Here is a 13,581-nt window from a genome sequence, read left to right as displayed (position 1 = left end):
ATAAACTAAAAAGACTAGGAATAAAGAAAATTCCCTTAATTCTGATTTTTAAAAAGTGTCTGTGATCACCCCACAACAAACATCATACTTAATTATAAAATGTTGAAAGCTGGGGTGCCTGGGGGACTGTCATTACGCATCTGCCTTCAGCTCAGGTCAAGATCCCAGGGTCCTGATCATGATCAGTCCCGCATCGGGCTGCCTGCTCAGTGGGGAGCCTGCTTCCCCCCTCCCACTCCCCCTGCTTGTGCGCCCTCTCTTGCTGTGTCTCTGTCAAATAAACAAAAAAAATCTTAAAAGAAAGTAAGTTGAAAGCTTTTCTTCTCAGGGAATAAATAAAACAAGGAGGCCCCCATCACACTGCAACTCAACATGTATTAAAGGTTCCAACTACTGCAATTAGGCAAGAAAAAGAGATAAAAGGTATAAGACTTAAAAGGAACAAAACAAAATTGTCATTAATCACAATGATAAGATCCTGTACACAGATAAAACAAAAGAGCAGAAAGGTACAGTGTTAGAGTATCAGCTTTGCCGACAGTCACCAGAAGGAGAGTCACCCAGGACAGACCGGAGCGCACGGCAGGTAATGCACCGGGCCCAGCACGGGACGGCCCAGTGCCAAACAAGGGAGACACGCAGACATGCCCGGCGGCTTGAAGGCTCTGCAAGGGATTATGCTGGAAACAAGCTGCCTGAAGGCTTTAATTTGTATGCTTTAGATTATAACTTGTTTTAACAATTTTATTTATTTGACAGAGAGAGACACGGCCAGAGAGGGAACACAAGCCGGGGGAGCAGGAGAAGCAGACTTCCCACTGAGCAGGGAGCCTCATGTGGGGCTCAATCCCAGCGCCCCAGGATCATGACCTGAGCCGAAGGTGGACGCTCAATGACTGAACCACCCAGATGCCCCCATATGTTTTAAATAACACTTTGAAATAATCAAGTTTTAGAAATGGAAGCGGATGAGTGTCAGGGATGGGTGGGGGCACGGGAGGACGATGGGAGCAGCCACACACGGCGACACGGGGACCCGCGCTGTTCCGCAGCCGTCCCGCAGCCACACACGGCGACACGGGGACCCGCGCTGTTCCGCAGCCGTCCCGCAGCCACACACGGCGACACGGGGACCCGCGCTGTTCCGCAGCCGTCCCGCAGCCACACACACGGCGACACGGGGACCCGCGCTGTTCCGCAGCCGTCCCGTACCCGATGGTAATGGTGGGCACATGAACCTGTGCAGCTGATCAACAGTACAGAACTTCACACACACACACACACACACACACAACTACAAGCAAAACCGAACCAACAAGTAAGACCAGCGGACCGTATGAATGTCGATAACCTGGCAGTGATGTGCTACTAGTATTTTACAAAATGTCACCACTGAGCAAACTGAGCAAAGTATACAAAGGAATTTCCAAATTATTTTATACAACAGCATGTGAATCTACAATTATCTCAGTCAAAAACTTCAATAAAAGATGCCACTTAGAATACTACGAAAATATCAACCCTAATGAGACCTGGGTAAGGGCCTCCCCCACAGAATTATGACATGTCATCAGGAGAAATTAAAGAAGCCCTCGTTAACCGCTTTGTCACCGTCACAAAAACGGTCACAGACAGTACGTAAGTAAAGGGGAGGGGCTGTGTTTCAGTGAAATTTCATTTACAAAAATAGGTCACAGGTTGGTTTTGGCCTGTGGGCCACAATCTGCCGACTCCATGGCCAACGTAAGCCTAACCACAACTCTGACAGGTTTTCTTGGGGGAGAAGGTTGGGGAGAAGGTGGAAACTGACAAATTCATTCTAAAACAATGCAAAAGGTAAAAAACAGTAGTAAGAAATTCTGAAGAAAAACCAAGCGAGAGGACTATCAAATACCAAGACTTGTAAAGCTCCATGTATTAGGACAGCACAGCACTGGTGCGCTCACAAACAGAACAGGAGAACAAAGTCTAGGAACAGACGTACTACACGGGAGCCTCTGACGCGTGACAGGGCCGTGAGCGTAGAACAACCGAGAGTAGGGCCTCCCCAGGACGTGATGCTGGGCTCACTGCACACCCATACTAAAACAAACCCCAAAACCTCCAACCTTACATCCCTTACAAGAATCCGTCTCAAGTAAATTATAGATAGAAATAGGAAAGGGAGGGCGCCTGGGGGGCTCTGATGGTAAGCCTCTGCCTTCGGCTCAGGTCACGATCCCAGGGTCCTGGGATTGATCCCGCATCGGACTCCTTGATCAGCAGGGAACCTGCGTCTCCCTCTCCTGTCCCCGCAGCTTGTGCTCTCTCTGTCAAATAAATAAATAAAATCTTTTTTTAAAAAGAAAACATCCAAATGGTCAGTTAATACATGAAAAGGCACTCATCCTCATCGGTCAGCAGGGAGACTGCAGATCCACACCTCGACGCTGTATTATGTACCAGAACACGTGCCCGGAGAGCGGGAATGTGATTACAGGAAGGGTCAGTGAGCAACAGGAACCGGGGTCCTCTGCCGGTGGGATTGAGAACTGACTCAACCACTGCCACTGGGTCTGCTCAAGATGACCACAGGTGTGTCCTAGTTACGATGAACACCTAGCATAATGCGACACCCACAGCAGCCACTAAAAACCTAAACAGACACATGAGAAAACACTCTAGATAAGTTAAAATGGAATTTTTTTTTTAAGATTTTATTTATTTATTTGACAGACAGAGATCACAAGTAGGCAGAGAAGCAGGCAGAGAGAGAGAGGAGGAAGCAGGTTCCCTGCTGAACAGAGAGCCCGATGTGGGGCTCGATCCCAGGACCCTGAGACCATGACCTGAGCCGAAGGCAGCGGCTTAACCCACTGAGCCACCCAGGCGCCCAAAATTGAATTTTTTAAATTATCAAATAACACACAGGAGTCAGGAAAAAGAACAGAAAAATGAAAAATGTGATCAGAAAACTACAATAAAATGGAAGCCCTGGGGCACCTGGGTGGCTGAGTGGGTTAAAGCCTCTGCCTTCGGCTCCGGTCATGATCTCAGGGTCCTGGGATCGAGCCCCACATCGGGCTCTCTGTTCAGCAGGGAGCCTGCTTCCTCCTCTCTCTCTGCCTGCCTCTCTGCCTACTTGTGATCTCTGTCTGTCAAATAAATAAATAAAAATCTTTAAAAAAGGGGGGGGGCCTGATATATCAACAATTACATTAAATGTAAATGGCCCGAAATACGCCAATTAAAGAAGAGCAGAGCAGGTTAAGAACACATAACTCGGAGCGCCTGGGTGGCTCAGTGCGTTAAAGCCTCTGCCTTCAGCTCAGGTCATGATCCCAGGGTCCTGGGATCGAGTCCCGCATCGAGCTCTCTGCTCAGCAGGGAGCCTGCTTCCTCCTCTCTCTCTCTCTGCCTCTCTGCCTACTTGTGATCTCTGTCTGTCAAATAAATAAATAAAATCTTTAAAAAAAAAAAAAAACACATGACTCAACTATGCATCGTTCACAAGAAATTCACTTCAAATAGAACAATTCACACACACAATGCTGTAAAATTATCCCTGCTTATCCACGGGGGATACATTCCAAGACCCCCAATGGATGCCTAAAACCACGAACAGTACTGAACCCTACACATACTCTGCTTCCTCCTACGCATACACACCTGTGATAGAGTTTAATTGATACATCAGGCATAGTAAGAGAACAACTGTGACAATAGACTGAATCTGTGTGATGTGAATGACGCTCCTCCCTCCCTCTCTCCGACACCTCACTGTGCGGACTCAGCCTTCCTCCTACAATGTGAGATGGTGACGTGCTTATGGAATGAGCTGAAGGTAGGCTTCGTCTGACCTTCGGACGCGACGTCAGGACAAGGCTCACCCGCTTGTGCACCATGACTGACAGTGGTCACTGGAACCGTGGCTAAGGCAGGACTACGATACACAAATGCCCACAGCAGCTCGATTTGCAACAGACAAAAGTGCAAACCCCTCGTGTCCTTCAACAGACGAACAGTCAAACTGGGCTCCAGCCCAACTCCTCAGTAATGAAGGGACCCGAGATCATGCTGGTCGAGTCCTCCTGCTGTAGAAACATACAGAAGGGCACCCGGGTGGCTTCGTGCACTAAGCCTCTGCCTTTGGCTCAGGTCCTGATCCCAGGGTCCGGGGGTCGAGCCCCATATGGGGGCGCTCCCTGCTCAGCAGGGAGCCTGCTTCTCCTTCTCCCTCTGCCCCTCCCCCTGCTCATGCATTCTCTTCTCCATTCTCTCCAAGTAAATAAATAAAATCTTAAAAAAAAAAGTAAAAGAAACACATATGGGAATATCTACATATAAAATGATACAATGTCTGGGATTTGCTTCCAAATAATCTGGTTTGGAAATAGCGGCTGTAGAACAATAAAACCGGTCAGAAACACATGATCGTTGAAGTTGTGTGACAGAAGCACAGGGGTTCATAAACTGTTTTCTCTACAAATGTACGAAATGGTCTGAACTGAAGAGTTAAGAAAATGCAGTACGCCTGCTCACTGCAGCCCATGTCTCTGTGGAAACGTTGCATCAAACACTGTGGCCCTGTCCCAGCAGCCCCTAGAAACAAGGCAGCTGCGTGCTTACTGTTCCAAAACTCTGGTCCGGCAGTAACACGGCCACTGCGTCTGCTGGAAAGAACGTGGGAGCTATACAGGAAAAGACATACCAAATCCATTTCTAAGTGGAAAGAAAAATAACAATTTGCAGTATTCAGAGTATGATACCATCACGTGAAAATAAATAGTGAGTATACATCAGCGTCTCTTACAGGAGAAGATCTGGAAGAGACCGGAACTGAACAGTCCGCAGCCACCGCCTCGGGAGTGCACAGAGACTGTCCGTGTATTTCTACCTTGTCTGAAATTCACATAAATATGTCACATCTTTGCCAACAGAATAAATATTTTTAAAGAGTGCATTTCATATTTTTTGATGCACTTGGCAAGGGAAGAAGATGGAAGTATTTACGAAGCAGTAAGACGGAGCAAACATCTGAAAGTAGCAGAGAAACATGGTCAGGCTACAGGCGATTATGAACCAGGCGTGGGCCAGAAACAAAGCTTTTTAGAAATTCTAGCACTGCCCCACAGCCACACTGACGCCCCGACTGCCCACAGCCACTGACCCCCACTGCCCACAGCCATACGGACCACAACCCTTGCCCTCATCACTGGTGTGCGAGGACGCACTGTCGTGTCCTGGAGCCGGCACCGCCACAAGCACGCTCTTTCATCACCCGCATCCCCTCTAGTCTTCATGTACCTACCCCCTGACTGGGTCAGAGAAGTATCTGAGGTGAGACAGTCCTCTGAGGCCCCGGACAAGGCTAAGGTTCAGGATTCTGGGAAACGTATGTTCCACTGAACATTTCCAACATGCCAAGAATTTCTTCAAGGGAACAATGATCTGCCTGGAGGCTGCCCTTCTCCACAACTCTCTGCACATAAAATAGTGGCCTGTTCCCTCAACGGATATTTCACAATACTGAACACGTAAACGATGAGTATTCTGGGGTATGATCATGCAATCTGCCCAACAGTTTTGTCCCCTCCTAGAGTTAGAACTGAAAGAATTTTTAGGGGTGCCTGGGTGGGTCAGATGGGTAAGCCGCTGCCTTCGGCTCAGGTCATGATCCCAGGGTCCTGGGATCGAGTCCCTCGTCAGGCTCTTCGCCCAGTGGAAGGGAGCCTGCTTCTCTCTCTGCCTCTGCCTGCCACTCTGCCTACTTGTGCTATCTCTAAATAACATCTTTTAAAAAAAAGAATTTTTAAAAGTCCTTGTATCTTAGAGGTATATAAAGTAACGTGAACAATAAAATCTTGCAACATCTGGTGTCTGTTCTGAAATAATGCACTGGGGATGGTGGCAAGGGTTAAAGGTGAAAGACTCACCAGGCCCAGCTGCTGGGGCTGGTGACAGGCCTGAGGCCCCGCTCCGACATGCCCTGTCTCTGCGTGTCCACAGCGTGGGTGGTGCAGAAGCACGAACGGACTCCAAGGCTGTGCTCCAGCTAACGAAACAAATTCACTCTCTTCACAGAAGCCTGACGCTATAAGCTTTCCTTTATCTGCTTTGAAACATCCGTGTCTAGACACAAATACTGCCACGCCACAGAGCAACAGATCTCAGAAGGCAGACATCCTCAGAACCTGTCATGACGCAGGCCTGCCCCCTATTCCTCACGCCTCCGCCCAGTCGGGACAGAGCCAGCCAGCCTGGTGTTGTGTCCTGGGCAGCTCTCAGGTGGCAGGAAGAGCTGCTTCTTCCTAAGCCAGCCAGCAGAAGCCACTTTCCTTATCAGATTCCAACTCACACGGCAGCTGCGCACCCCGCCCCACCTGTGCCCTGGGGAAGAGTCACAAACAGTGCTCTCCGAGCCCTGAAGTCCGGGTCACGCAGTGACCGCCGACAGCCAGCTGCGCCAGCACCGGCCACGCCGGCCACCCCCAGCCACGTGGGCCTGGCAGTTTATTTACCTGTTCAGTTTTTCGTGCAATGAGATTGCCGATGGTCTTGCTGAAAAAACTGGCGAGCAGAGGATTGAGCGGCGGCTCGTGGTCCAAGAAATCATACAGAAGGTTCAGCAGAGTCTCATCCCCTCCTAGTCTGTCGTTGATCTGCGGCACGTCACACGTCAGCAGCTCGCAGGCTGTGTTTGGGTACCTAAGAGGGCACAACACAAGCAACTGGAGGTGAAATTAGACTTCTTCAGCTCTCAGGAAGCTGCTTAATGACCAGCCTCTCAGGAAGCAGGTCCACAGGTCAGACCTTGGAATGAGTAAAAATACGAGGATCCCGTGACCCACGGGCATTTCTGACTACAACGAGCTCCACGTGTCACACACATTTTCCTCCCTCCTCACCCCTACACCGTGAAAGCTCCTCTCTTCTGACTCAACCGCAATCTCTGAATAACGCACGTTCATCTTTTGGGATCTCCTCTCTCAAGACCTCAGGCCAGGTCTCTTCCTTCCTGTGACAACACAGCTAGTGACCCCAGGTCCGTGACACATAGCCTCCCTCTCCTCGCCCTCCCCGCCCCTACGCACCAGCATCAGAGACCCCAGCTTGTCCCTGGGCTAAAGAAATGCCAGGTCAGGGGCGCCTGGGTGGCTCAGTGGGTAAAGCCGCTGCCTTCGGCTCGGGTCATGATCTCGGGGTCCTGGGATCGAGTCCCACATCGGGCTCTCTGCTCAGCAGGGAGCCTGCTTCCTTCTCTCTCTCTCTGCCTGCCTCTCAGTGTACTTGTAATTTCTCTCTGTCAAATAAATAAATAAAATCTTTAAAAAAAAAAAAAAAAAAAAAAAAAAAGAAATGCCAGGTCAGCCGCTCAAGATGCAGGGCCAGTCACGAGGCATCGTGTGGGCAAATCATCAATACCTGGACACATAAAATGACCAGATACAAAATAGTCTTTTTTTTTTTTTAAAGATGTATGTATGTATGTATGTATTTATTTATTTGACAGACAGAGATCACAAGTAGGCAGAGAGGCAGGCAGAGAGAGAGGGGGGAAGCAGGCTCCCTGCTGAGGGAGGAGCCCAATGCAGGACTCGATCCCAGGACCCTGGGACCATGACCTGAGCTGAAGGCAGAGGCTCAACCCACTGAGCACCCAGGTGCCCCTCAGATACGAAATAATCTTTTTTTTTTTTTTAAGATTTTTATTTATTTGATACACAGAGAGAGAAATCACAAGTAGGCAGAGAGGCAGGCAGAGAGAGAGAGAGGAAGAAGCAGGCTCCCCGCTGAGCAGAGAGCCCGATGTGGGACTCGATCCCAGGACCCTGAGATCATGACCTGAGCCGAAGGCAGAGGATTAACCCACTGAGCCACCCAGGTGCCCGATACGAAATAATCTTGATCCCATCACATGGAACCCCCTGACATCCCTCTGCTCCCTGCCTTGACCTCTGACACAGCGTCACTGCCATTGCCCTGGGACAGGCACAGCTACCCAGCAAGCGGATGCACCCAGGACAGAGCCCACAACAGCAGGGCCATTAGCAACGCCTGGTGCCAGGGCGCCTGTGGGGCTCCGTCGGTTGAGCGTCCGACTCTTGGTTTTGGCTCAGGTCACGCTCTCAGGGTCCCGGGATCGAGCCCCGCCGCGGACCCTGTGCACAGCAGGTGGTCTGGTGGAGATTCTCTCCCTCTGCCCCTCCCCCTGCCCTCTCTCTCTCTTGCTCTCTAATAAAATAAATAAATAAATCTTTAAAACAAACAAATAATGTCTGGTGCCATCCCCAGCTCTACCTGGGAATGCAGGAAGGGTGACTGGGGCCAGAGCAGAAGGTATACGGATGGCCCCAGCAGGGCGGACTGCGCTAGGGAACGCCTGCTAGTCCACGGGACACGCTCTGCAGCTTCAGGCACATGACCTAACCTCTCTGCATCTGGGCTTTCCCATCTGAACAAGGAGATGCAAGTGCCCAGCCACCCCACAAGGCTGTGCATGAAACAGCAAGCCCAGGGTCAAGGTCAGCCCGCACGACCCTCCAGCTCCTGGCAGCCACCAACCTAGGCCCTCACATAGGCCTAAACCAGGCTGGGCACTGTGGACTGGCTACAGAGGCCGGGTTGGAGACTCCAAAGGAAGCAGCAGAGCACGGCAGCCAACTCACGTGGAAGGGGGAGAAGCCGACAAATCTAGGTCTGACTAGGGGACAGGTGTTTCTCATCAGCCCAGAGAACACAAAGCACCTTCTAGAGCTCGGAGCCACCGTGCCAGGCGGGCAGGCTGGGCATGAGGCCGGCTGTGCGCACACAGAGCTGGCCCAGGCCGCGAGCAGGGGGCGAGAGGCGTAACCCGGGCCCACCCACCTCACGGGATGGCCACCAGGATCACACGGCCACCTCAGCACCGCAATGTACACTATGAAACCCGCATGGAGGAAGACACACAGCTGCCAGGGACAGGAGGTCAGAGCGCAGGGCAGGAGGGCCAGGCCACAGCGACCCTGAAAGCCAGAGCTAGACCTTACATCACACGGGCACCCAGGTGTCCACCAGAGAAGATGTACCAACGCTACAAGAGAGCCAAGGCCCAGAGGAAAGCACAGACTATTCCTTCAAAAATGTTTCCAGAGCACGTGGAAAGGCCCCAACCTGGTTTCCACACACAAGCAAATGTGCACACATGTGGCAAGACAAGCTGTAAGGCACTGACCCTCAAAGGTTACATCTAGGTACAGGGACTGAGGTTTTCTTTATTGGCCTTTTACAATTATTCTTCAAAAAAACAGGCAGGGGCGCCTGGGTGGCTCAGTGGGTTCAGCCTCTGCCTTCCGCTCAGGTCCTGATCCCAGTCCTGGGACTGAGCCCCACATCAGGCTCCCTGCTCAGCGGGGAGCCTGCTTCCTCCTCTCCCTCTGCCTGCCTCTCTGCCCACTTGTGTTCTCTGTCAGATAAATAAATAACGTCTTTGAAAAGGAAAGGAAAGGGGAAGTGGCGGCCGGCAAGGCCCAGAGGGCGGCAGGGCGCCAGGGAAGTCCAAGTCAGGCGGCCAGAGGGAGCGCCCGCGAGAAACCACTGCAGAGAGGCCTGGCCACAGAGGCAGCGGCTAACCGGGCCGGCGGGAAGGCGCGGCTCAGGAGAGCAGCAGGCTTCCTGCCCGTCCCTTGCAGGTACTCAGGACTCACAAGTTACCCCTGGAAAAGACAGGGCAGAGCAGCTCCTGACTCGGAGACATCAGGCACAGCTGAGGGACTGACGACACGCTGGCCAGAAACAGGGGGCCTGGTAAAAAGCAAAAACAAAAACCAAAGCTTCCTGACTGAGGCTGCCGTCAGGTCCTCACCCTGCAGCTAGGAGCGGGGAGGATTACTTTCTGGAGAAACCGTGGGACAGAGCGAGGTCAACCAGGCACAGCCTACCCAAGCGGTGGGCCACCTGTCGCCCACAAGCACGCACGGCGAGCAGGCCCCATCAGACCCCACACCGGCGTCGGCGCCTCTCGGCCAGAAGGAGCCAAGGGCTGACCAAACACACAGCTGCCAGGAGACGAGACGTGCGGGAACACACGGAAACTCCCGGAAACGCTCTGCCCCAACCCAGAGTGGCCACGAGCAGGAAATGGAGGCTTGGAGGTAAAATGCCTGACGATAAGAAAGACCCCCTCAATCAGAAATGTGATGGAAAGCTTACAAATCAGCAGGACAGGAAGACAGCACGTGAAGAAGCCTCTCAGACGTAGACAAAAAGGCAAAGACAAGACATTCAGAGCGAAAAGAGGAGGAAAGCACGAATTCAGGTGGTCTAACACCCGACGACAAGTCCCAGGAAGAGAAAACAGAGGGCAAACCGGTGGGGAGAAGATTATCAAAGAAACAACATGGGAAGCTTCCCTGTGGGGAAGGCCACGACCGACAGGCCGAAAGGGCCCAGGGGCACCTGCACCGTCAGTGACCAGAAGCCCAGACACAGCGTCTCAGTGCTTACGGCTGACACTGCACTCTGAAACCTGTCTGGTTGAAACTGTCCTGTCCGGACCCTGGGGGTGATCTCCCAGGACGACGGAACCACACAAGGGCCCAAGTGCCCCCTGGAGGAGACAAAACCTGGGAGCCCTATTGCATCTGGCATGTCCACGACAAGGCCAGGAAGAGGAGCCGACCGCGGCGGTGTCTAAAGCACACCCAGGGGTGTCTGTGCAGGGTCTACACCAGAGGGAGTGGGTGCGCAGTCAGACCCTCCCACGGTCCTCCTCCTCCAGCACCGACTAGAGACAACTCCCCACAGGAAGGAGGCCAGCGATGACACAACGAGCTCCTGGGACACGGAGGGTGGGCTCTGGCTTATCAGAGGGAGGATGGAGGGAGCCCTCTTGCCCCTTCAGACACCTCCCTCTGTGCCAAGAAGTGCTGCCCCCCCGGGGGGTCATCGGGCGCCTGGGCTCAGCCCTCCTCCCCGTAGGATGGGTCTTCTGGAGGGTGTCCTTTCTGCGGGGCTATCCTGCTGCAGCCCCATTTCCCGACAGGTGAGCACTTCTAACCCTGCAATCTGGATTCCAGAAGCCCACGGCCCAGAGCCACAGAACACACTCCCCCACAGCACCTTGCAAGTAACGGCAGCACCGTCTTGGGGTCGGTCTGCTGACTTCCTGTTCCTCAAAAGGCTGAGAACTCAACAGGCAAACTGGACAGGAACTTTCAGAAAAAGACCAGCACCTCCTCGTGGCTCTCAGGCTGGACCAGGGAGACCGCTTCTCAGCCCAGGGCTGCCGCGCAGAGCCCTCACCGAGCCCTCACCGCCTGCAGCAGCCTCGGGCTTTCCGCAGGAACAACGGCTGCTCCCTGCCCTCACGCCACCCACAGGCAGCTTCTTCGGAACCGGCATGGCTCCGGCGCATCCCCCACGATCGGGAAAGGGGTCTCCGCATGAGCCAGCCTGTAGTCAGGCAGGGGGAGCGACCAGTTACACTGCTCAGAGCCGCCGCCCAGAGGCACCACGGCCAGACCGGTGGAGGTGGGCAGTCACCCGGGGTGGAGAAGCAGGCCAGCGGCTCCGGGGAGGCAAGGGTGTGGCCAGACCCACTCACTCCACTTCATTCCTGCCTCCTCACCATCTATCCGTCCGTCCTACTCCTCTACTCAAAAAGGAATCTTCAAATTGATTTTAAAATGAAAAATCTTAAGTTTTGATTGGGGCTACAGACACGCCCTTTCAAACTCAGTTCCCCGGGCTGGGGAAGGGCAGCCTCCCGCCCCACGTCCCTGCGCACCCCACGCCTGTCCTCAGCTCTGTGGTCGGCCTCCAGGTGTCTAAGTAAAATAGAGACGTATGTCTTCACTTGTCACCTTCCAGTGTGAAAGCCGACCTCCTACAATGAAGGTGAAGATGGAGCGCCCCTGCCGCCCGCCCCTCACCCTCCCTCTAAAAATCACAGCACAATTCTTGGCTAAACACAGGGCTATGCTGACCTTGTATGGACACGGAGGCTCTGTTCACAGCGGAGCGGACGTGTTCACTCTACTTACATCTGGACTTACGTAAGTCCCCCCGGGTACGGTTCCCTCACTGTCTTGTTCGCGTGGCTCCATACCCACCCACTACTCAGTTTCCCCAAACTCTGTGACGATGACCATGAATGTCTCCTGGCTCGCTGATGCCACTCCGGGACCCTTCTGCCCTGATCCAGAACACAGTGCCCGCACCCCAGCTCCCCGTCCTGCTAACCAATGCCCTCTCTGCAGGGAGACCACATAACTTAGCACCGAACAGGACACGTTTGGGGTGAGAGGGTAAATGGATGACGGCCATCCGCAGTGATGCTGAGGGGCACTGACCAGGCATGTCCCGTGCCCAGCAGCTTCTATCTGACTTTTCAGATAGCCAGCGTGCCCCCGCACCCACAGGCTCCTCTACAAACAAGCTCCCGCCTCCATCTAGGGCTCTCCTCTGCCAGCAATGACATGGCTCCCCCTCAGAGGCCATGACTGACTGCCCTAAATGGGTGTCCCTAAATCAAGTGTCCCCTGCAACGGGCACTTCTCGTTGCTCTCTCTGGTACTCTCTTCCATCAGAGAGAAAGGGCAACAGAGACTTCTGCAAAGGTCCAGAGAGCAGATACTTTAGATAGTCTATGTTGTAACTGTCAACTCTGCTCGTGTAGACACCAAAGGCTGAGTGTGGCTGCCTTCCAACAAGACTTTCTTTTTTTTCTTTTCTAAGATTTTATTTATTCATTTATCTGACAGAGAGAGAAAGAGAGAGAGAAAGCACGTGCGCACACAAGCAGGGGGAGCAGCAGAGGGAGAGGGAAAAGCAGGCTCCCACCGAGCAGGGAGCCTGATGTGGGGCTTGATCCCAGGACCCTGAGATCATGACCTGAGCCGAAGGCAGACGCTTAATGACTGAGACACCCAGATGCCCTTCAACAAGACTTTCTTCATGGACAATTGAAATGTGGATTTGATATCAATTTCATGTGTAACAAAGTATTACTCCTTTGATTTTTTTTCAACCATTTAAAAATTTAAAACTAGGGGCACCCGGGTGGCTCAGTCGTTGGGTGTCTGCCTTCAGCTCAGGCATGTGTTGCAGGGGACACATGATCACAGGGTCCTGGGATCGAGCCCTGCATCAGGCTCCCTGCTCAGCGGGAAGCCTGCTAGTCGCTCTCCCACTTCCCCTGCTTGTGTTCCCTCTCTCGCTGTGTCTCTGTCAAATAAAGAAATAAAATCTTTTTAAAAAGTGTAAAACTGGGGGGCCTGGGTGGCTCAGTGGGTTAAAGCCTCTGCCTTCGGCTTAGGTCGTAATCTCAGGGTCCTGGGATCAAGCCCCGCATCGGGCTCTCTGCTCAGCGGGGAGCCTGCTTCCCCCTCTCTCTCCGCCTGCCTCTCTGTCTGCTTGTAATCTCTGTCTGTCAAATAAATAAATAAAATCTTTAAAAAAAGAAATAAAAAAATAAAAAAAAATAAAAAGTGTAAAACTATTCATAGCTTGCAGGCCACATGAAGACAGGATGTGACCTGTGGGCCAGTCAGCCAACCCTGTTCTAAGACTTCACCAGCGCACAGTGTGTGACGCTCCGCGGACACAGGAGCCCCCGCGGGC

The 13,581-nt window shown here is 52.7% G+C and overlaps 1 protein-coding gene across 7 annotated transcripts in view; it reads right to left on the bottom strand.

Moving 5' to 3' along the window:
• The window catches only part of PPP6R2 (protein phosphatase 6 regulatory subunit 2), an 87,193-nt gene that overhangs the window by 23,984 nt on the left and 49,628 nt on the right, over window positions 1-13,581 (bottom strand). For 6 of the 7 annotated variants that reach the window (XR_009357037.1, XM_059187391.1, XM_059187390.1 and 3 more), the window contains one exon: window positions 6,501-6,687. Coding sequence is in view for 5 of the 7 variants with exons in the window: in XM_059187391.1 (XP_059043374.1) it covers window positions 6,501-6,687 (187 nt within the window). In the remaining 2 variants the exon portion in view is untranslated. Of the gene's footprint in view, window positions 1-6,500; window positions 6,711-13,581 lie in introns of all 7 variants that reach the window. The other variant, XM_059187393.1, reaches the window with a different exon arrangement.

This window comes from Mustela lutreola, chromosome 8, assembly GCF_030435805.1.
Source record: "Mustela lutreola isolate mMusLut2 chromosome 8, mMusLut2.pri, whole genome shotgun sequence".
In the NCBI taxonomy this organism is placed as follows: Eukaryota; Metazoa; Chordata; class Mammalia; order Carnivora; family Mustelidae; genus Mustela; species Mustela lutreola.
The sequence above is the reverse complement of the archived record's forward strand: the minus strand, read 5'-3'. Positions and strand labels throughout refer to the sequence as shown.